This window comes from Solea senegalensis, linkage group LG7, assembly GCF_019176455.1.
Source record: "Solea senegalensis isolate Sse05_10M linkage group LG7, IFAPA_SoseM_1, whole genome shotgun sequence".
NCBI lineage: Eukaryota > Metazoa > Chordata > Actinopteri > Pleuronectiformes > Soleidae > Solea > Solea senegalensis.
Window position 1 is genome coordinate 22,092,244 of NC_058027.1, and position 25,280 is coordinate 22,117,523.

A 25,280-nucleotide genomic window follows, 5' to 3' on the forward strand; every position below is an offset into this window, starting at 1 on the left:
GGGTAGCAGATAAATCTAAATGGAGAATAAGGACTTAAGTGAAGGGTATCGTGATGGAAAAGAAACAGAAACGGTAGATGACTGATGGATACTTCAAGTCTTTCCAGTTTAAACCTGGCTGAAGTTTGCACTGCATGACCAGTCAAATTTGTGTTTTTGCATTTCATGTGCATATGTGTGTGTGTGTGTGTGTCTTGTCCTCCCAGTTCAGCACTGACCACATTCTCACATTGAAAATCACACACGCAGCAAAACAAACACCGTCACGCTAACAATGGAGTATAAGTAAAGGGCTTAGACCGGGCCAGGTTGAGAGGATTATCGGAGAATTAGCCTTTTGTGTGTCGTAGCCGTCCTGCACTCTGCCCGTTTATCACCCCCCCCCCAAGCCCACTTCTCACGCCCATCAACGCCTAAACATAGTGTCCTCTCTCCCTACACGTCGGACCGCATGGACGGAAATAGAGAAGATGTGATGCCTCTGACAGGATTTATCTCTTTTTCCAGCCCTTCCCCCGAAAAAACAAACTTCTAAAGCCTGCAAGCTTCTGAGGCTTCACACCAAAAGCACAAGTGTCCCCGTCAAGGCATGCAGAGACACACACAGGCAAACAGCCCCAAAATAAGGTGTGCACTGAGACCACACAAGCCTGGATCTGGATGCATCTCGTCTCCATCACACGTCCATATCACGCAGTTACACATGTGTCTCTCTGAGTGTTGTTTTTACCTGTGCGGGTCTGTCCTGTGATCTGGTGCGTCGCCCGGTCGGCCCAAGTCCAAGTGCTGCTCCAGGACCTGCTGACGGAATTCCGACACCTGGTACTGACGATCCTCCTTCTCCTGTCGCAGCTTGCGTTGCCGCGCCAACCACCGCTCTTCCTCGTTGTTTCTCGGGGCGTTCATTGAGGCCGGGAGCCCCGTCCCCATGGTGCCGGGCCCCATGTAGAGGCCGTGGGCTGAGATTAAACCTGGGACGGGATGATGGGACTGGACCATTGCTGAGTGTAGTCCTGGCGGGACTGGTTTGGGAGCTGGAAGGGCGGGCTCTTTGGTTTTATCTGCAGAGAGGAGTCAGTGGACACATTCAGTTATCAGGACTTACTTATTCTTTTGGTGAACACAATTGGAGAGAAAATGTTTTCGCACGTCACGAGAAAAAGTACTTATTCAAATTCTGTGTCTATTTATGAAATAACAGCCTTTATTAAGTGTTTTAAATGACCAGTCACCACAGTGCCCACTAGTGGCAACGACTGGTAACAGCACTTCAACATTAAATTAAGATGATTAGAGTGTCCACTCAGTATCACTTTAAAGACTGAATTAGTGTGAACAAAGTGATTATTCACTACATCAAACAAATTTCCCTCTTAAATTATTATTATTTATCATTATTATGATTATTACACTGCTATTTAGAACAGCCATGCTCTGGTATATTTATCAGATTTTAGAAATGGATTCTTTCCTTCTGTTTTTTTTGTCTTCCACGTTTTGATTTTGTATTGTATGACAACATTTTAGCTCTCGTTGTCCAAGTGTGGATGTGGTAAGACGATAGGGAAGCATGGAGACATACCAGCCCTGTTGGGGGTGAGTCTTTCAGGCTTGGTTCGCTCTTCTTGCGTCCTTATGGCGTGGAGCTCGGCCAGATAGTGGTTCTCCATGGCCTTGGACGCCTGTAGCTCCTTCTCCCTCTGTGCTCTCTCCTTCTGCCTCTCCAGCTCCTTCTCTCTCTCCTTCTCCCTCTCGCTCCCTCTCTCTCTCGCGCTCCCTCTCCCGCTCCCTCTCTCGCTCCCTCTCCAGCTCCTTCTCCCGCTCCCTCTCGCGTTCCCTTTCCCGCTCCTTCTCCCTCTCCGCCTCTCGCTCCCTCTCTTTTTCGCGCTCGCGCTCCCTCTCGCGCTCCCTGTCCCTTTGCCGCAGCTCATCCTCTAGCTGGAGCCTGAAATGAGAGAGGACAGGGGGAACACGGGCAGAAAGAAGATGGATGTTAAAAATAAAAAAATGCAGCCTCATAATCCATCTATAAATAGTTTTTTGTGTGTGTGTGTGTGTGTGTGTGAGAGTTCAGGGACATTTACCTCTCTGACTGCAGTGCTGACAGTGAAGGGTGCGTGAAATCTCCGGGGTAGCGGACCCCAGGTAGGTGCATGTGAACAGCAGAGGGGTGGATGGGGGGTAAAGTTCCCCCTCCTGGCAGCGCGTAGAAAGGTGACCTCAAAGCAGAAAGGCAGAATGGGTCGTCCATCCTGGGAGATACGGACGGCAAGAGAGAAAGTCAGTCTCGTTGTGTGACAGCGTGGTGTTCTTTTCACTTTCATTCACCCTCCGTCTTTCAAGAAAGCAACCGTGTCCGTCAGCTAACCTCCATCTACCATCTCGAGTTGTGTGTGTGTGTACAACTCTGCGTTTCTGTGTGTAATGTGTGACAGCCACGGCTCATCCCCTCATTAAATCCATTACGGCACAGTGTGTGATGGGTGCTGCAGTCCTGTGATCTTGCCGGGCTGACAGACCGGGGCCACGCAGCCTGTGTGATCGCCCAAAGCAAGAAGGGCCCTTGTCAACGCACCAACAGTCTCGGCGCGGTCGTCGCCTAAGAGGTTCGCGCTTTTAACAAAGCCTGCACGTGGATGTTTATTTTACTGACTTTTCTTCTTATATGATTATTGAACAAAGCACAAAACAATTACAAAATGGTTTCGGTTTGAAAAGCAAAATGGAGGAACAGATGCTATACTGGAATCATATGAGCAGCATTTTCCCCCCATTTTACTTCAGTGAAATTACAGCTGCAACTAACGATTATTTTCATAATTGATTCATCTGTCGAATATTTTCTCGATTAATCGTTTGGTCCATAAAATATCAGAAAACCTTAATAAATGTTGATCGGTGTTCGTCCAACCTGGAAATGATGATGTTCTCAAATGTCTTGTTTTGTCCACAAACCAAAATGATTCACTTTTAATGATTTATTTGTTCTCCAGAGCAAAGAAATTAAGAAAATACTAACATTTAAGAAGCTTAAACAATCAGAAATCTTGATTTAATCATGAAAAAAGCTTTGAACCGATTAATCGATTATCAAAGTAGTTGTCAATAAATTTAGTAATCGATTCATTGTTTCAGCTCTAAGTGAAATACAGTAACTGCAGCAGCTCTGGAGGTTGTAAATGACTGTGCCCAATCACACTAAACAGCAATGTGCAGTAAAGAATCTCCTTGTGATGATCGGTGAGAGGATACAGCATGTACAGCCTTCTCAGGTGCCGTCTGTCCCAGTTACTCTGTTTAAACTCTCTTACGCACTCTTCTAGTAACCGGCTCAACGCAGATGCAAATAAAGAACATCAACAGAATATTTCACCTCTAGGAACATTAATTCAAGATCAGCTAATACGCGAGTTACTGCTGAGTCTGAGAAGTGCAAATACTTCATATATACAGTTTATGCTCGGGTTTGCACAATTTGTTCTCCGAGGAAATGGGTGCCAAGTCAACAAAACAAATTAAAAGGAGAGCCTACCTGTACGGCGTGAAGGAGGGGTGGGGGAGGTAGCTGGGGTGATAATAGGCAGCCGCAGCAGCCGCCGTCGCGGGGTCGAGGCCCAAGGGCAAAGAGGGCATGCGGAGGGCGTCCTCAGCCGTGGCGTAGGGCCGGAAACCACGGAGATACTCCTCTGGTACCGGACCGGGTGGTACTGCATTAGGCAACTGTCTGGGCAGACTGAGCACAGAACAAAGAAGGTACAGAGAAAAGCAAAATTATTAGAGTTTGATTTACATGTGTATATAAGTGTTTCTTAACACCAATGTCAAGACTAATCTCTGCCACGGAGGTTATGATTTGGTCATGATTTGTATGTACTGTACATCAACTAGGTTAATGCAGCTATTCATGAGTATATTAAAGTGATACATGATGAAGAGACTGACGCTTCTATCTCTTGTGGTCTCGGTCTGAGAGCTACAGGATGTGTGGAGTTTTCTCGATTAATCGATGAATTGTTTGGTCCGTAAAATATCAGTAAACCTTAATAAATGTTGATCGGTGTTTGTCAAACCTGGAAATGATGATGTTCTCAAATGTATTGTTTTGTCCACAAACCAAAATGACTCACTTTTAATGATTTATTTGTTATCCAGAGCAAAGAAATTAAGAAAATATTCACATTTAAGAAGCTTAAACAATCAGAAATCTTGTTTTAATCATGAAAAAAGCTTTGAACCGATTAATCGATTATCAAAATAGTTGGCGATTAATTTAGTAATCAATTAATAATCGGTTAATCGATGAATTGTTTCAGCTCTACATTTCTATTTCATTTATTTAATCTGTGGTGTTGTGCTGTAGCGTCAGGTCGAGGATTATCCAACGAATAACCATGTGATAACATCCAGTCAACTACCTTTTTTTACTTGAAATGATTTGGACGATATTTTCTGAGGATAAAGATTCAAACAACTGTTCACCTTGTGAGATAAGGACTGCATTAAAACTGTGGGAAACAGCAGAGGTTTGCATTCTTTCAGTGTTTCTCCACATTTACCTATAACTTATTGATCCTGTGCTCACACCAAAGCATGAAACATGTCAGTAAATCCAAAAAAAAAACAAAACAAAAAACTGACAGAACACTGTGTGCGACTCACTTGAGGGGCTGGAAACGTGAATCCTGCATGACAGCACCAGGGGTGAGACCAAAGGCATAGGGGTTTCCCAGGAGGTGGGCAGGGACAGAGGGGCCACCCTTTTCCTGGGGGAGGGTCCCCTCAGCACCCAAACGTTCCCTGCTGGCCCCACGAGGCCCTGAGTCAGCCTGGAGAGAGAGACGCAGAGAGAGAAAGGGAGTCTTGGTCATTGTTCGCGAGGACCTGTGACCGTCACAGTTGTCAAGGCGCATGAAGCCAATCCTGTGGGGAAGGAGACAGGGGAGAGAAAAGGCCTGTGTGTGGTGCAGCAGCCTCCCCCCCTCACCCTCACCTTCTCTCTCCCCTCCAAACACAAGGATTTACCCACTTTCTCACACAAATGCACCACAGTAAAATGGGTGAAATAAACGTTTCTCTGAGAGAATTATATAAAAAAAAACAACGCCACGACGTTATGACTAATGAGGACGTGTGAGCGGTCCACGTACCGAAGAGTTACTTCCGCCGAGATGACGACTTTGAGCTTGGCTCAGCGTGCACGTGTTTGTATTTGTAGAAAAACGTGTCCACCGGCGTCTGCAGGGAAGGCGGCGATGTCCAAAAAGCAACACCACATTTCATCTATCTGCCTCTGTTTCAGTTTCACCGAGCACCCTGCCTTTGGCAGCGAGCCTGGCCTCACTATCCGATCCCCCACAACAAACATATACACACACTCAGCGGGGCATGTATACCATTTCACAGATACAAAGACATCCTCCCGAGTGAGTGAGAGTGCCTTTTTCTCAAGCTTTCTCAACACTTTCCCCTCTGCCGACAAATGTGAAACGTATAACCCCTATAAGCTGGGAAAGGAAATTGTTTACAGAGCAATAAGCTCTGGTCAAGGGTGGTTTTCACTGGAATGGCTACCTCATCACCAACAGGTGCCATGAGGAAGAGGAGAGGGCATCTCTCGTAACACGACACCAACCTCTTGGGTTAGACTTGGGTTAGAGAGAGACCTTACAGTAGCACTATCCTCTTGCTCTCCCTCTCTCATGCCGCCTGCCTCTGATAAAAACAAATCCTATTTAGTGAGCCATTACCTCCACGTCCTCCTCTGCAGCCACTGACCCAGAATGACACCGACGTGCTAACATCCAATCTTAAATGCCTCTAATGTTCAGGATCCCCATCCCCCCCGTTTGGTTTCTTAGACCTCCCACTTTCTCAGTAGCTCGCTCCTTGTTGTCGGTTGCGCTTCACTAAACAGTAAACCACTTTATTCCCTGTAAGTCTCACTCGCTGTAACCCCAGCACCATCCATTCAAAGCTTTATTAACACAGGGAAAATGTAGATTGGTGCTTCCTAACTAACCAACTAACTGGCCGAGCAGATAGCAGCCTACAAAACACACGACGCTGGACTCTCCTTTTCCCACACAGGGTTGTGTTTGTTTTCCACTAATTCGGACCAACACACCCAGACAATGCGGTTGGGAGTTGAATTGCTACTGCATGAATGTGTCTGTTATGCAATAATGACCTTTTAATTGAACTGGCCTGGGTGCTCTACACATGCTCCTCACTGGTAAATATGGTGAAATAAAAAAACTGTGCATTTTTGAACTGATGAGAAGCACAAAGGTATTTTCTATCAGCTTTAAGAATACATTTAAGATAAAGGAATACTTCACAGATTTGCATTTACCTTTACTAGAATAAAGGTGGTAAATTTGAAAAATTGTGCTTCCCAACCTGTCTCTCCTGAGTCGAGAAATATCGTCATTCTTTTTTTGTTAAGTGTCCACCAGTGACAATTGGTCAGAGTCTTGAAAGTGCTACGCTAATTCTGCACTTTTAAGGGGGCGGGACCTCATTCCCAGAATGTAAACAGTGTCCGCCATCTTTGCTAACAGTTAAGCTAACAGGACCAAGTGTCAAAAGAATGAAGATATTTCTCAACTCAGGGGAAACTGAGGTTGAGGACCACCATTTTTCAAAAATACTACCCCTATTCTAGTTATACAAAGCTAAATGCAAGTCAGTGAAGTACAGTATTCCTTAAATGGATCATAGAAAGACACAGAAGTAGCCGCCAGCTAAAGCTGTATTGGTCTGTGATGTAATAAAAAGACGAGTGGCTGTGTTAAAGTTTGGAAGACTTCCAGCTGTGTGGAAGAATGTCAGTAAAAAGCCTTTGTGATTTTAGCAGCAGGAAAATATACATATGACTTCTTTTCTTAAGGCGAGGGTTGATGTTAAGTCTTTAAACGCTGTCAGAAGCAGACTCTACTCACTCATCTATGCTGTTCAGTTTACTCTATTGAACAGGCATCCTCTCTATGACATGAGCGAGTGCAATGAAGGTAAACTGTGCTAGCATGTGAATTTGGTGGTGGTTGAATGCACAGCTTCTCTGCCTCAACTTAGCCGCTGTTCATGTGCATCGCACACGTGGCTGTGTGGAGGCAGAACTACAGAGACACCTATAAAAGGTGAGGGTATAACGGGTCAGAAAAACCACACACACGCGCTACAAAGACAGAACCTTTCAGTCCCATTAAAGATGCACCTCAGTCACCTCTACACATCTAACCAGCGGTGACATTTTTGACCTTTCCACCTATCAGAAAAACATACAGCGGTCTGTTCTCACACACATGCTATTCACTAGCAGGCCGCCGTGTGTACACTATAGAGCACAAACACAAGCACTCGGATTCAAAGACACATCCATTAACAGGCATGCTCCTCTGTGTGAGCCAGGCTTCTGTAACCCCCAGTGAGGGTGAGAGACCCCGCGCATTGTAGAGCTCTCGTTTATGCCTCTCAGATGGAGCAGTGAATTCAAATTGCCAATTAAAAAGCAATTACAAGCAGCAGTGGGAGCAGGCTCCTGCAGTCATTAAAGCAAAATGCCAACACACCATACCCTCCCTCTTTCACGGCCATGCCCATCAACCCCCTCTGAAAGACCAATATCGCAGCAAGAGAGACGCTAATCAACCCCGCTAACAAAGAAAGCAGGACTCGTGCACACATAGCAACAGATAAGCTTTTCTTGGATGTTCGCAGGCAATCCAGAGAAACACTTTTCTCTGTTTATCCGCCTACTATAAGGTGCTGCTTTTATATTTGAAGCTTCATTTATGGCCATCATTGTTATGTCACATTTTGGCACAACGGGATCAAAATCCTAAAAGCAACTAAAAGTAAACACAAAGCGAGAAGAAGGCCATAAAGGGCAAAAGTTAAAACGACCCGTCTTCCCCGACGCATTCTTTCCTATCAGCAATTAGCCAGGCCCAGGCGGCATCGTCTTTGTTGGAGAACAACATTTTGATTACAAGGCAAGTAGGCTTGCCCTTTGCAGCCAGCTGCAGCATTGAAGGGGAGAGATGCTATGACACCAGCTTTGCTATGCTATGACACCCCCCGCCCTTTCAATTCACGCTGAGATTTCTACGCACACACAGCGACCATTGAAAGAAACACACACACACACACACACATGCAATTATGCACTTGTGTTCAGTTATCACACGCGTAGAAAAGGAGCGGCTGCTGCTTCTGTTCCTTAATTCCTTCTGTTGCCCTTTGAAAATAGCTTTCCTGAAGGAATGGCACAAAAGGGTGACATGACTGGGAGAGTCTCTTTTCCACCCCCTCCCCATCTCTCCAGTCCCTCCCAGTTCTGGTTGACCCTTGAACTACAGAGGGGTCAGTTCACGAAGGGGAGGAGGGGGTTGACCTCCTCACTCAACCTTCGCAACCCCCCTTCTCTGGGTCTCGGGGGGACCGTCAAAGTGTCTCGCAGACTTTCTGCGCGTTGCTGAGTGCTGATCGTAACTGTGCACTCGGCCCTCGACCATTAGCCCTGAGCTAAGATAACAAGTCTTAAAGCAAGGCCGTAATCCATAATCCAGTCCTTATCAAAGCAAGCAGCTGTCGGTTTCTCCGGGCTGGAGTCGGGGTGACACATCAGAGGATGCACTTGACCGCTTGAGTGAAGAGGGTAAGCCTGGACCTGGGGTCAGGGGGGTGGGGGTGGAGGAGGCTACAGGCTAGGGACTTAGGAGGGACTCATCCAAGGGCAAGAGGGCCAAGTAGGAGGGGGCCGGAGGGGCACAGATGTTTGCTGCCGTTGAGGCTGTCACCTCCATGTCCCAGTGGCAGCTGGCATTGTTTAACACATGGGGCCGGGGGAGGGGCATATGTAGATAGACCCGCCATGTCACATGTACATATGTCATAGTGTGTAACGCCGCACTATTGGAAACAAGCCAGCTTTAAAATCCATTAATCCCCCAAGAGTCTGTCTGTGGTCATGTTTGTGGTAGCAAGCAAACAGAAGAATGAGCTCCTTTGAAAAAACTGAAAAAACAACTGAAAACGAGAAGTAACAGAAAAAAAGATAAAAGGGTGAAGATTAGTGAGAGGGGTGTTTAATTGAGGGTTTTACCTGGCGCCCCTCGCTCCTCCAGAGGCCGTTGCTAGTCTTTGTTGGAGCAATGGTGACTACAGGTGGTGTGTTTGGCACAGTGTGGCCAGCTGGGGGAACCAGGACAGGCCCTGGACCGAGGGGACCCCGCTTGGGCGTACTGACTGGAGAGCTGTGGTTGGTGGCTGGGGAGGACACTGGAGAGGACTCACTGCTGATGGAGGATGCAGCTGGAGGGGGATCAAGAGAAATGACATGAGTACAAGAAAATCCACTGGAAAAAAAGAGTAGAAACGCTATGCATCTTTATTTTACAGGACTAAAGTAAGGCATTTGTATGTATATATATATATATATATATACATATATATACACATATATATATACACATATATATATACATACATACACATACATACATGCATATATGATTATATTGTACTGTGCTCCTGTACCTCCTTCACAAGGGAATAAAAGAAGGTTGCAGGACTATAATGGCAACAAATAACACATACACAGAGGGCCAGATAGACGGCCTTAGGGCCCTATTATAAAGCAACAGAGATCAGGATGAGCCTGGACACACAAACACCACAAAAACACACTGCTTCGAATAGGGCTGCAAAAATTATTCGTCAACAATTTTATAATCATTGAATCAAACAAGTTCCCTGATTGTTTCGGCTTCTTAAATGTGAAAATGTTCACGTTTCTTTGCTCCAAATAACAAAGAAATCATTCATCTGTTGACTATTTTCCTCAAATTGATTGTGAAAATAAATAATCATTAGTTGCAGCCCCACTCAAGAGTGAACAGACATACCAAATGCATATAGAGTCGGCTATGCTTGCAGCCACACACAGGACACTCCCTCTGAGCATGAACGCACACACACAGCAGGTGATCAAAGGCAGGCCCAATGAGCTTCTCCGCTCTACTGTACTAGAGCTGTGCCATATTAACGAAGCCCTTCAGGGAAACCCTGTAGCACAGGGTCATGGTCTGGTCACATGCCGTGCTTTCCACAGATCTGGCTTTCTCTCTCTCAAAGCCATATGATACGCTCACACTCACACGTGTGTATCATTGCAATCTAATCTTTTCCATCACACATCTTTATCTCCACCAAGCAGCTTGCACCTTCTCTTCCTCTCAAGTCTGCTACCTCTTTCATTATGTCTGTCTTATTCTTCCCCTTCTCTTTATTTTTTCCTTTTTGTCTCAACCAGTATGTTTGAGTCTCTACATTTCCCATTTCACCTCCCAGCCTCCTCCTCCTCCTCCTCCTCCTCCTCTTGACAGTACAGGCTGCTGTACGTGTCCTCCACTCAGAGTGAGCCCAGCATTACACAGTCAAACTGGGTCACAACCCTCTCAATGGGACGCACACTTCAGCGCTGCATCAAGGACAGCAGGAGACATGCTCTTGTGTGTCTGCGCGCGCGCGTGTGTGTGTAGATTGTGCGTTCTTTTGTGCATCAATGTGCTTACGTGCAGCCACGAAACGAAAAAAGGCAGCCGAAACTTGAGGCCAATTATCACCACCACCACAGATCACCCGACCGCTATTGCTTCACTGTTTCCGTGGCAACCTAACCAAACAGACAACGTCCGCATATGATGTCGGTGCAGTCGGGATATTGACCGATTTTTAAGCACCTCATTCTGACTAATACTACTAAATAATGAAAAGAATCAATAATGGCAGTGAGGTGACGGTTTAGAGAAAAGCTGTGTGTGAGTGAGGGGTGACGAGAAAAAGGTGCATTAAAAGGGGGGAGAAAAAAAAGATGGTGATGACCTATGTGAGGTGAGACATGAAAGTGAAAAATGTTGGGAGATGGGGAGTGATTGAGGGGAGGGGCGAGAGGAGAGGAGGAGCAGCAGAGTGAGAGATGGAGCAAAGAGGAAAACAGAGAGATAAGGGGTGCAGATGGGTGTGTGTGGGTGGCAGGGATGGGGTGGGGGGGGCAAATCTTGTCTGCACAATGGCAATTAGTGGCCTAATCCTCCCCCCCCTCACCTCAGAGAGCCATTACTCTCCCCTGCAAGACTAGGCCAATCAATAGCAGCCCACTCAGCCTGGGGAATGGTGCTCTAGTGTCACAGCCTATTCACTCCCCATGCAGATACACACACATGGTACACATTCAAAACATGCACACACAGGGATGAGGGAACACATATGGCTGAAGGAGGAGAGGAGAGGAGAGGAGAGGAGAGGAGAGGCAGTGATCACAGAAATTCAGAACTGCTAAGCAACAGACCTCCACTCCATCTTTTCCTATCACCCCCCTCCCCTTTTTCTTCCCATATCCTCCTCTTCCTCCTCATTCCCCATGTAGAGGCAGAGCAGACTGGAGAAGACATACGACAGACTAAATAATTAAGAGAGGAAGAGGAGAAGCAGGTGAGAGGAAGGGTGGAGAATACAAGAGACAAGGGCCGTGCACATCATTTCTGGATGTCCTTTATCCTTAATGTAAACCAGAGAAAACACACAAACAGCCAGTATGATTTCTCCCGTCCTCTTTAACCAACACTCCACCCACCCACCCACCACCTCCTCATACACCCAGATTCCTTATCCTTCTGTTCTTCAAACACAGTAACTGCCAGCCAGACGTGGAGCCGACTCAAAGCGCAAATTTCATAATCACGTTTACAATACTTCACAGCTGCTAAGGGCTCAGGGGGATGTTACATGTTTGCATTTGTTGCATATCTATTTATATTTCCTGTTATCTTCCTGTTAAAACCACAGTCAGTCATGTGTCCATAAGCCTCTTTGCTTTATCAAGACCTCATGCCTCCCCTCTGAGATTTCCCGTTCATTTTCAACCCGCTTGCTCCCATTTCCATACCAATCCGGCTCTCACCCCCTGCCTCACATCGTCATCCTACCATCTGATGAAATCATATACCGTATGAGGCTCAAGATTGGCACCAAGCAGTTGTAATTTCTGCCATACGCTCCTCCCCTTTCCATCTACACAGAGAGAAGATGGCCACACATGCTGGCCCTGTGGGGAGCTGGAGGAGGAGGAGGAGGAGGAGGAGTGAAGCACAAGCCTCTGTCCCCTGAGTCGAAAATAGGCTCATCAGCTCTCGACCTGCACTTCATTAGCTGCACTGATTGTCACTTGCTTGGTGTGCAGGAGCGTGTGTGTGTGTGTATGTGGGTGGTGGTGATGGGGTTGGGAGAGGGGTGGGGGAAGAAATGAGAGAGAGAGAGAGAGAGAGAGAGAGAGAGGCCGTCTTAGTCCCAAGCTGCGCAGTGATTAATGTGAAGCCCTTTCTCTCCTATTACCAGTCCCACTCTCCCAGACTGCCTCCACACTTGACCGCTTAGAACACACACACACACACACACACACACACACACACACACACACACACACACACACACACACACACACACACACACACACACACACACACACACACACACAAACACACACACACACACAACAACAACAAACAAACAGCCAAGCTACGGTCAGAGGCAGGAGCCAGGTTTCTGTAGATGGCACCTTTTACATCGGCCACTGACCCAATGAAAAAGCCACAACTGGTCCACACAGCTCGTCAGCTGGCTCTTTATTATTCACTGGCTGGAGCGGGGAATCCCACATCACTGCATCACTGGGCCTCGACAGAGAAACATGGCCACACAAAATGTTTCAATGCTACCAAACGGTCACGTCCGTCCGCTACCTCCTCCACCTCTGCCAAACACGGCCAAGCGTGGCCAGCACCAGCTGGGCAGAGGGCGCTGTCCTCTCGACACTGCCAACAACTCCACCTTACCCTCCCCAACCTGTCTCCCTCCCCGCATGCATTACAACAACATCAGCACTTAATTAAACAGTCCATTTCACACCTGGTGTGCATAGCATTGCCCAGCCAACCCTGCATCCATATGCCACCCCACCAGTACACACAAGCCTCAACATGTGCACACACACACACACACACACACACACGCACCAGAGCACACAAACAACACACACACCTGCTAATACAGTCTTGGCCATGCACAACATAACGCAAGCCTGAAATTTGCATGGCTGTGTGGGGGGAGGGGACAATGCACCGTGTGTGTGTGTGTGTGTGTGTGTGTGTGTGTGTGTGTTGTGCTGTGCCAATGAGGCAAAGGCAGATGATACAAGATGGTGGATGGGAATAAGAGGAGCACATCTCTGGGCTTTGTGCTGACTGTAAACACCGTACATTATGCTTAAATGCCACTTCTCCACAGAGCGGAGTCAGAAAAGGTGTGTGAGGTTGAGAGAGAGAAGAGGGGAAGCAAATGAGCCTGTTTGTGAATGTTTAAGGGACAGTCGGAGCCTGAGGGGTTTTGCCTTCAAGAAAAACACAGAGGGAGAGAGAGGGAGGGAGAGAGAGAGAGAGAGAGAGGGAGCAAGGTTGTCTGTGCTCTAGGCAGGCTACAGATGGAGAGGTCAGAGACACACTGCCCTGCTGTCCCAGTATGCTCTGGGCTCCCATAAACAAGGGGAGCCTCCGGCCACACGCATACACATACGCGTCACACACACGCAGGTTTTCACTTATCGACTAATTACTTCAGATTCCTCTTTTTTTTTTTTTCCCAGCCAATCCATTTCATCCATCCATCGTGTCTCCCTTCCTTCCTTCCTTCCTTTTCTCTCTACAGCTGATAAGGACGGACAGTCGTGCAAATTCTAGTGATGAGTGTGTGCGTGTGTCAAAGAATGTGTGAGAACTAAGAAACAAATGGGAGGATTAAACCCACATCTGCCTAATTAATCAGATATCAGCGACCACCCCCCCGTGTGTTATCTGAGTCTTTGTGCTCACGCACGGCTCCGACACTCGTTAGGCATCACTTCACCTCCTTCAGTACGTAAAGCTGTTCATTTGACCGTATACGTCTGCATGCGTGCGGGTGCGAACCAAACTATTTCTGCAAAAACACTGAGTCACCGCGGCACCACGTCACACTTCACCTCAGATCATCAACCAGAGCCGTGGCGAGGCACGAGGCTTGAGCCAAACAACATTAGTTTAGAGAATAACACCACTAGGTTCTGCACTTGACTCATCAGGAACTCCCAAGAGGAGCGCGAGTCTGAGAGAGAGACCATGAATTACAGCGCAGCCACTCGAGTCCAGCCAAAGGTGGTAATGCACTTCTGAACTGTTTCGCCAACTGCAAATAAACACCAAGTAAAGAGAGGAAAGAGTGATCTCCCTCTCCAACTTTCTTCTTGTTAAAAGAAGGGGTTTTTTTCAGTCCCCTCCACTGTCATATATTTCATGAATAGTGGGTTTCTCTCTCGTAAGGTCACAGTGTAAATGTCTTGATTTGACACAGCAACAACAACTTCCTCAGCTTCAAAACCGACACGATGCTATTCTGTTGAAGGGCTGACCACAGAGACAACGGCCAAGCAGACAAAAAACGGGGCCCTCAAACTTCAACAAATGGAGGAAGACCCATAAAAAGAGCCGCTTCCGAGACACCTCCATGTGAGGCATGTAGTACACAAGTGCTGCACCATTAGGAAAACAACGGTTCTGCTAGCAATGACGTCCATGTCCGCCATGTCTCTTTAACTCATCTTTAATCGAGCAAACAAAAATGACACAATCAACTCTCCCTCTACTAAAATGTGATCTCCATGCTGCTGGACAAAGAATGGAATATAAATCTCTAAACAGTTTTAAACCAGTCCCCATAAAACCAGTTTCGGGTTCGTTCCTGGTTTAGGCTCCTTCATTGGACCAGGAACTCAACAGAGACCGAGACAGAGAGACAGACAGAAGGCTAGAGAGGTTGAGTCAAAGTTGACAGCAGGCTGGAACATGCTAAGACACCACGAGGCAAAGACAACTGTTTGCATGTGTGTGTGTGTGTGTGTGTGTGTGAGTGTTGCCTATAAATACGGGCTCTGCAGACAGGGAGGAGGCTGGAGCAGCAGGGGGTCCCATACCTCTCTACCCACCCTGTTGCTGGCTCTGCTAACACAGGCTGAGCCGCCCCCTAATGTCTGATGGCTGACTCAACCACACATCACCACGGCCTACACTAGCCGGGACACGCACACCGACAGCTCACCTAAAAACTTTTTTTTTGTTTTTGTTTTTTTAGCATTTAATATGAGGGTGGTAAGGCTTTATCAGACACAGACAGAGGTCGCGTGTCATTCTCACCTTGCAAACATACACACACATACACAGACAAGTGGAAAAACAGAACTAAATACCACCTTTTCTTGTGTTTCTGTCGATATCTCATACATTTGTGGAAGTGTATGTGAAATGCACATACACTTGGGTTCTGGGTCATCAGGGAAATTCCTGTTTCCAATACCCAATCCAGTGTCTGTATTGCATAAGTATCATATAACCCCGCCCCCTCCTCCCTAACTAGGAGACAACAATTACAGTGTTCTCCAGCCAAACAGAAATAAAAATGAACTCTGGGAGTTTATTTTTCTTTTGGAGCGAGACAGAATCTGGCATTCGGGGCTGAGGGAGTCAAAGCAGATGAAGGGGAGAAGGATTAAGAGAAGGGAGGTGAGAAGAGGCTGGAGCCTGACTGTATGTTCCGTCTCCCTCCCTCCCTTCCTCCCTCCCTGGGTAATAAATAATTTGCTTGGTTCTGGGTCCCGGGCTGCAGCATGCTTTGGAACAAGGTGTCCAGGGACAGATATTAAGGAGGGAAACGTCTGATATAAGAGCAGGAGCAAGGGTGGACAGCTGGGGGGGAGGGGGGTGTGGTTGGGCCTCTATGGAGCCAAAAGCATAAAGCCATAGTCACAGTTGTCATCACAATGACTCTACATCCACAATACGATGTTTCCATGTCAAAAGTGCACAAGCAAGCATAGTTTCCTTCCATCCTGTACCGATTTATCCTCCACATGAGCGTGACATGGGGCGAAAGGCCTCTTGCCATGAGCCAACAATACTATCCACTGGGCCACCCTGTGCGGGACAGTTCTGTATCAGAAAAATGTGGGGTTTTTTAAATGTATTCTATTCTATGTTAATTGTATAGTTAGAAGTTTCAAGAAAGTCCTTCTGATTCCAGAAGCGACAAAGGAATAATCAGTGTGTTATGGTATTATGTTAATAAATTGAACACAATTACCACATTTCTACCTGTTTGAGCCTTTAAAGGGATTCTTCATACACACCACACACATGAATTAATTTTTGTGTGAAATTCACGCGACACAGTCGTAGCCAGATGCTATTGTGGTGTAGACACCAACAAGGAAGACGGTGTGAAACTGATCCAAGTGACAAGTAAACTAAAGCATGTATGTGCTTACACACACACAGCACATTAAGTGGGTCAGCTAGAGTGGCTTCCTCTCCGTCCTCTTCATCTCCAGGGACTCTAACTAACTCAATGCTGCGTGGATATCACTTGTTTGCCATTAGCAGTTCTGTGCCCAGCATCACATACAGGACACACAGGATGCTTGTACACACCACGACACACAGAAGGCACAGAGTCCATCAGATTAACATGTGAGCGTCAGAGCGGTTGGATTTTAACATCAGCGAGGGTTACGTTAAAGTATTTAAACCTGTCAAAAATTGAACACATTAGTAGTTAGTTCCATCACCCAATCAACACAACGACACAAACACACGTGTACGAAACTGCAAAACAACATTCAACATTTTATTATAATTCAGGCCAGAGCCGAAATTACAAATCAGCCTATCCCTCAACGCTGTGTGGCTTTACCTCTGGGTTCTTCGGCCTGTTTTGCCAGTTTACGAAGGGCCGCGGCGAATCCAGAGTGGGCAGACTGGGTAGCCGGGCTTCCATTGGCTACAATAGAACCGTTCAGAGGTGACGGGGTGAGGGGGCTGACCGTCACCGTGGTACGAGTCGCCGTGGAGATCATTCCTAAAGATGGTGACTTTGGCTCATGGCTCATGCCTACAAAATGTACAAAGAGGAAGAGAATGGGAAAGGTTTAATATCCACTGCTGCCGCTACGTCCGGTATGCAATCACACATAAACCTACAAGACATGGAAAGACCAGTGAAGAAGACAGAGACCCGAGCGACGCATCAAAAGCTGTTTCCTCGGACACAGAGACAGTGAGGAGCGGAGTGTGGTTCTGGGTGTCTGCTTGTGACAGCTGGGATGGATGGGGATTGGTGGAGTTAAAGGGGGCAGAGGGGCTTTGCTTGTATGGCTCGGGGTCAGAGGTGAGAGGTTAGAAGGGCGGGGGTCAAACCTTCCTTCACTCAAAATGCCCCCAGTCTGGCCGTGTGTGTGTCTGCTGGAGGATCATGGTCACAGAGTTTACACAAAAGCCACACAACCACACATTTCCTGTTTCCTGCTAAAACCAGCATCCAGCGCTCAAACACTGACTTTTATTCACTGGGTATAAAACACTCACAGCACATACAAAACAATGCGACAGCAACACAGAGGAGGATTTATTATTTCACGCGTCTTTCTGGATTCAGAGAGGAAGAAGAGGGTGAGGACAGAGTGTTGAGACGGCTGTCCCCTTCCCTTCCTGTGTTTGTGTGCACTGAAAGGTGACACCGTGTTGACAACCCCTCAGTCACCAAAATCCTTGCATACCATAATAGTCTGTGATTGCCCTCAGTGCTCAGGCGAAACATGTCCACCCATTGACTCAGTCACTCACTCAGTCACTCACAGTGAGGGTGGCCAAGATGACAAAGTGAGCTCAGAATTGAGTGTATGCAACGTGGTCACTTATAAGCAATGTGTGGCCCATGATTATGTTAATTATCTTAACGATAATCATATACGCAGACATCGCAATATCTCTCAAACTAGAGAATACAAGACTTCCATAAGAACTCCCAAAAAGGAGTAAACAGACAAATTTAATTATTCTAATTGTCGAGCGTGTGATTTGAAAATGTGCACCATACAAGCCTAACCAAAACACACAGCTACTGGACCTAATACAACAGTGTTAAGCATGAAATCAAGTTGTTGTTTTTAAATCACATTCACTTTTTATCCACATTAAACTGCCGCTGCGGGAGCACTGAAAAGCTATTTTTGGAAAATGGGTCCCAGAGAGGGAAAAATGCCAAATGCCTCAAAACGCCACTCTTGCGTTTTCATGTATACAACCAACACTGTCATAGTCCCACTTTTTGTTTGTTTGCATTCGCAGTTGCTGATCTTCATCGACATCATCATTGTGTTTGCAAACCGATCGGCGTGTTCGCTTTATGACATCTATCATATTCTTTCCTTGGTCCTCGCTGGCTCTCTTTGTAACGTATACTTATTAGAATAAAGCGTCACGGCACACATGCTCACTCCGCCTTCCCCGGCTTCGGTGTGATACTGTAACAGCGAGTGAGAGAGTGAATAACATTCCCGACACCTCTGAAAGTGTCCTGCGACTACCCTCCCGATCACCCAGTGCACTCCCAATGAACCCAGCGCATTTATTAATGACGGAATCAACAATGACTACTGTCTGAACGACACACACTGGACCATTGAGGGACTGGCAAACACACACACACACACACACACCAGCTGTCCACTCCTGTAATGTGACTTTGTCAAAGCACACGAGTGCTGCTGCTCCTCCTCCTCCTCCTCCTTTTCAGAGAAAGTCAGAGAAGAGAGAAAAGAGAAACTTTTAAAACAGAAACTGACATACTATATATACACACACACACACACACACACACACAAAACCACAGCACTAAGAGAAAGACAAGAAGGTAGCACACACACACACACAGAGAGAGAGAGAGAGAAGACAGGAACACAGCTCGACAAATACAGGCAGAGGCACGGACATCCGGAGGTCTGGCAGCGGTTCGTGACCCCCTCCCCTCACAGATTAAAAGCGTGGTCAAAGCTTCTTACTGCACAATGGAATGGAGCCGCCTGGATCCCCCATGGCTGCATCTTCACACTGATCCCAGCCCAGCACACACCGGCAGCCACCGACAGGACGCAAACCATCTTCCTGCTCCTCTCTCTCTCTCTCTCTCTACCTCCCTCTCTCCCCCCTCTCCGTCTATATCTCCACTTGCCCGTCTACCCCTCTTTCCCTCCCCGCCTGTCTTCCTGCCTCTTGCAGTGCCGCTCACAAAGACCGTTTAGAGCTTATCTAACAAAGCAACACACCACACACGCTGCTGCTGCTGCTGCCTATCTCTCCCCTCCTTACTCTAGCTCTCGCTCTCTCTCTCTAAGTGAGAAAACAGAAATTCTTAGCCTAGCAGCTGCTGCGATGTCACATGACCTCAGCACCCCCCCACACTCCCACCACTTCCCTCCCTCCCTCCCTCCTCACACTCTCCCTCCTCCTCCCCCTCTCTCAACCTATAATTCCTCAGCCATTTGTAGATAACAGACACAGGCATGCATGCCCTGCCAAGGCAAGCTAGAAGAGGGGGAGGGGAGAGGAGAGGAGAGAAGGGGAGAGGAGAGTGTTGAGCCGGTCACCACGTCTGACCCCATTACTCGGGAGTGACAGGCAGTGTATATGCATGCATGTGTGCATGTACATAAACCAATGAATGGGTTGGGTTAACTATGCGAGGCAGCCTTCTCCTCTTGACCGAAACAGAAAGACAAGGGAAGACAAAGGAAGAGGACGTGTCCTGGCCTGTGTCAAGCTCGACAGCATAAGAAGAAGAAAAACAACAAAAAAAAAACATACAACAGTTTGTGTCAACATAGCTGCCAGTTCGACTCACTAATGCGACTGTTGTTTAATCGCTGAAAACAAAAGTGAAGAAATAAAAAAAGTGAGGAGTTCATTTTGTTCTAAATCAACTATTGCCATCTCCCACCAACAAGGAAGTGCTACACCAAGAATGAGGAATGTGCGATCAAAATGTTACAGTACAGTGAACACACACACACACACACATGCGCGCTACATGCAAACACATGCAATGCAATTCCAAGGAGTTGATATCAGGTTGGAGGAGACTAATGTGCAGTAGTGGTTTGGACAGCTCAGGAAAAGGATGAAAGTGTGGGTTTGACTTCCCCTCCGTCTGCCCTGTTGTCATAGCAGGGGCGAGAATGAGTCGTTTCTTTAGTCAGTTCCTCCTTCCGTCACTCGTTCAGAGCGGCGAGGGAGTGGGTGAGCAAGAGAGATGACAAGAACAGAGCTTATCTTTTGGGGCTAAAGCCGCACGGTGGCCAGCACGGTGCCAAAGGCCACCCTTTTTTTTTTTTTCAACAGAAAAGCTCCGTTCTGGTCTGAGACTCTCTCTCTTCTTCTCTGTCCCCTTTTCCTGTCTGGCATCGTGAAGCTCATCCTGCTGGGTTTGAAAAAAAAAAAAAGTGTCTCTTTGCTTTGCGTGTTGACGTTTACATGTTTGAAGAAGCAGCTGTAGCATCACACCATATCATGGCAGTGGGGTTACAGGTGCTAACATCCATTTTCATTATTAAAAGCAGGTGTTTTACAGCAGAATGACAACAGTGTTTCAGCTGACCTGACCCCCCACATAAACACGCGCTACACTCGTATCGTCCGTGTGTGCGCTCGCTGGTGTAAACAGGAAGTAGATTTTCAACTCCGTTTTGGGAAAATACAAACAAGGACGGAACAATAGTGGAAAGTCAGCTCGGGGGATTAGCGTAAAGAGTAAAGTGGCAACAAAACGCTGTGTTTACCGCCGCCAGTTTCTGTGCGATTGCACGACAAAAGGCTGCCCCAGAGTTTTCGGAAATAAAACGGGTAACAGAAAAAAATCCCAAACTTCCGAGTGTGAGGGGCTTGAACGCTCCGGAGTGTCGACGGCAGGTGGAAACATAGCAGATGTGATGTCCATTATCTGTCCAAAAAAAGACAAGTGAAACACTGCAGGGATGTAGCAGGACCTCCAAGAGGAGCATGATTAAAGGAATTACTACTTCAAGGCAATGCAAATCAGAGATAATGTGTGTACAAGTAGAAGCTCTCTATTTCTTCTTTCATACCCGGAAAGGCCGTGCAAATCTATGCTCTTATTTCTGAGTAAGTAATGATGATGTATGCAAACCAGGATGAGTAATGTCGTGAATTTCCAGATAAGTGAGCCTGCCTCCACCTCTCTGAACATCACACGGCTGCAATACACTCTCTCGGCGCTTTATCAAACCTCTGCCGCCGTGTTCTGCAAATATCCAGCAGATGGCACCATCTCCCAGTTAATGGGAGATGGAGTCCTGCGTTAATGAAGCAGCATATGGCTGCTCATTTCCTCCAGTGATACACAGAAAGGGGAAACTGGATTTCAAAGAAAGATTTTTGCAATGCACTATGAAAGCGTGTATCCATGCGAGGTTTATGTTTTCACCTTACAGGAAAACATTTGATCTCTTTAATAGAAATTAAAAAAAAAAGAAGTTCAACAATGTCACAGACGAACCTAACTTCCTGATGCAATTAACCCCGCGAATGCTGTTACGCCCTCAGGGAAAACAAAGCGAAACCCTGACAGAACAAAAAAAAGAAAAAAAGAAAAAGGAATGCAGATTACAGCAAACCACATACAAACATGATCCGCCCACACACACATACACACGCACACACACACACACACACACACACACACACACACACACACACACACACACACACACAAAGGGCAGATTGACTGCTAAATGGCATACAGTAAAACACACAGTTTTAACACCCCTGCTGGGAGTAAAGCCGATCATGGTCTCTTTAGTCATACAAACACACTGACACACACAGTGTTCCACCCTGTGGCTGGTTGGAATGCAGATTACTCTCTCTGCACACACACACACACACACACACACACACACACACACACACACACACACACACACACACACACACTAAATCCTCTTGGCTCCTGTATGCCCTGGCCAGTCAGGAGATAATGCAGTGGCAGCTCCAGCGAGTGGTTAATCTTTAACCAGGAAGGGATTTGACTATCAGCTCGTTAAAACTAGCTGCGTGCTGCTGCCGGGCCCACGTCTATCTGATCCATCCATCCACCATCCGCCCGTCTTCGCCGAGTCCAAAGCCGTAACAGTAACAGCAACACTGCCTACACCTAACTAAGAGCAGCAGACGTCCGTCTCTACAAACAAAGTCAGTGTCTGCCCTCAAAGGGGTGATGGACATGTCAACATGTGTGGCCGAGCACCATTTTCTAAAAGCAGTTGCTGTCGTTTTAATGGTGTAGCTTTGATGGTTCTGATGTTTTGTTTCACTCCTACATTCCTCTTCTTACTTTACTACACACAGAACCCATCATTGTTTTCAGAGCAGTAACAAAATTAACAGTTGATGACGCTTTGGGTTAAACATTGGGAGCTTGTTTTCGACATCAGATACTGCAAAGAAGACACGGATGGGTGAAAAGCAGCAGGTGACATTTGTTTGCTTAGACGCCAGCACATGACCAAGATTAGCAACAGCTTGTAACATGACTGGAAACCCCTCCCTTTGGCCAGATTATAATCTCTCATCGAGGCCGTCAATGGCAGCACCGAGCACAGGTATTCGAAAATAAACTTTGATGAAATATTGTGGAATGAGTAGCTCCACGACGGACAGAGAGTGCATTCGGCTTGACGAGCAGAGTTCATCATGAACGGTTGGTGGCTGAGGATGTGCTGAAAGGGGGGTGATGAAAAGGACGACAAGAGGGCATGAAGACGGACAGAAACAAAAACAAGGGTGACTGACGTGCCAGTGAGGCAGCAACGCAAGATGAGACAAACTCAGCAAAACAGGATGTAACATGGGCCCAAACTTCAAAACTACAGTCACACTACAACCTAAAATGACCTTTAAATAAACGGCTGGAGTAAATGAAGGAATAAGAGTGACAAAATCTATAAAAGTCTATAAATAGCATTTATGCACCGTAATTGAAAGCAGCTATACACCGAAGCTATAGGACAAGAGAGCAAAGGCTGGGGCGGCAGACAACGAGCAGAGGAGAGGTCGTTCACGTGGGTTAAACCTGAACTCAACAGAGGCCACAAATGCTCCTACACAAAAATGCCACGGCCTGGATCCTAAAGTGTGCAAACAAATATGAGTCATGATGACGCACACATTATACACACACACACACACACACACACACAGCCCATCCAGGAGCACAGCAGGATAAACCTGCCTGGGTAGTTCCAAGTTTGTTTGACTTCTGAGATGAGATGTCAGAGTAATCTACCCTGCGGCACTGTAGAGTAGATGTGTGATATATGTGTGTGTGTGTGTGTGTGTGTGTGTACGCACACCCGTGAGCTCATGTCAGCGTGTGCGCATGCGCGCCATCGCATGAACTCCAAACTGAAGGGAAAATGTAATATCAGAGAAATCCTGAAACAGCAGCACTGTGGCTGCAGAGCTGGGCTATCAGAGAGAACCATCCCACTGGAGAAGGAAAGAGAGAGAGAGCAAACAGAAGAAGGGAGGAGAAAGGAAAGAGGAAGACAAAGAGACAGAGATTAAATAAAAGAGAGAGAGAGTCTTGCCTGTGTGTGTGTGTGTGTGTGTGAGCTGTCATTATACAGCAGGCCTCCATTATAGAGCTACAGCAAAGAACAGAGTACATCTCCCTCTGACCTGGTTCGCTCTCACTGTCTTCACCACACACACACACACACCCACACACACACACACACACACACACACACACACACACACACACACACACACACACACACACACACACACACACCTCTGTGCAAGAAGCAAAGACAGCAATCTTTTTCACCTTGTGTGGCTTTAAATGATGCTCTCTCTGTGTGAGTGTGTGTGTGTGTGTGATTGTGTGTATGTGTGCGCGCATACCTTGTTATTCATCTCTAACCTCCCGCTTCTCTCCCTCTCTTCCACTCAATCTCCAACCTGCCTGCCAGCAGCTCGCAACAAAAACACTGAGATTTTCAAAAGACCAGCCGGCATCTCTCTCTCTCCCCCTCTTCACCTTCCTCCCTTTCATTCTCCAGTGCACAAACACCACACACGCACACACACACACACACACACACACACACACACACACACACACACACACACACACACACACACACACACACACACACACACACAATCACAGTGTGTCTTAAGGAAAGGCACGAGCCGAGATGATTCTCTCTCCTCTTCCTGCATCCGACTCACCCACCCCAGCAGCGCCATTTCCTATGTCTGTTAATTACATAGTGACTGTGGTAGGGGTTGCCGGGGTTGTGTCTCTGTGTGTGTGTGTGTGTGTGTGTGTGTGTGCGCAGATCATCTGGTAAGTGTGGTTGTGTTCTCTGAGACACCAGTGTGGGCGTATGACAGAACACTCTGGTTATGCTTCACAACACTACTTTGCTGACTGTGTGAACACACACACACACACACACAAACACACACACACACACAAGAGAGCCTTCTGTCTGCGTCTCTGGCTCTTTGTGGGTCCTGCCCCAGGAGTCAAGCTGCTGTCTGTATGGCTGTGCCCTCTGTGGGGGGGTGGACGGGGGGCGGTCGTGCCACTTTCAAGCTGTTCTGGCAGAGGAGGGCGCTGTGATACACTGTGCGTAAGAATTAGTGACATCGCACGTGAAAGTGAAACTAACTAATGGACTCGTCCAAGACACGCCCCGCAGACTACTACAGCCTCTGCGTGCCAGTAGTTCTTCCTCATTTGCATAATAATCTGGTCAGGCTGCTGTTAAAAAAACATGGCGGCCCAATATGGCCGACCTCCATGAAGCACGGCCCTTGTTGATGGTTAGTATGTTGAATATCTGCCAGCTAATCCTCCTGAATGTTACACACTGGACCTATAATCAGACTCACTTGTGATGAGGAGCCAGGGTGAGGCGGCGGCAACGTGACTCCTCCCAGCAATTCATGACAGATGTTGCAAACCTCACATGAACTCACAACACAAATAGAATCAAACACACACAAACACACACACACACATACACACAAAAAGGAGAACCTGCCTCGGAGCTCATCATGGTTCCTGCACCTGTGATGCCACTGGTGTCTACCTTAAACCACGCATATGGTTACAAAACACACATACAGCGTACTGTAAGGCTCTCGGCGCCTGAGACATCACCACATGTAACGTATTGCAGTCGCTATCATCTTTCACTCTTCCTTCCCTCTCTCTCACTCCACAGGAAGTGAGCACGAGCTTTGCCGGCTCCCCGTCTCTTTCAGCGC

At 47.1% G+C, this 25,280-nt stretch overlaps 1 protein-coding gene across 1 annotated transcript in view; it reads right to left on the reverse strand.

Annotated features, from left to right (window-relative positions):
* Window positions 1-25,280, reverse strand: part of gse1b (Gse1 coiled-coil protein b) — a 153,639-nt gene that overhangs the window by 9,070 nt on the left and 119,289 nt on the right. Inside the window, 8 exon segments of the mRNA XM_044029538.1 lie at window positions 731-1,061; window positions 1,583-1,749; window positions 1,751-1,945; window positions 2,085-2,252; window positions 3,533-3,733; window positions 4,660-4,826; window positions 9,107-9,315; window positions 16,837-17,034. Of these exon segments, the coding sequence (XP_043885473.1) occupies window positions 731-1,061; window positions 1,583-1,749; window positions 1,751-1,945; window positions 2,085-2,252; window positions 3,533-3,733; window positions 4,660-4,826; window positions 9,107-9,315; window positions 16,837-17,034 (1,636 nt within the window).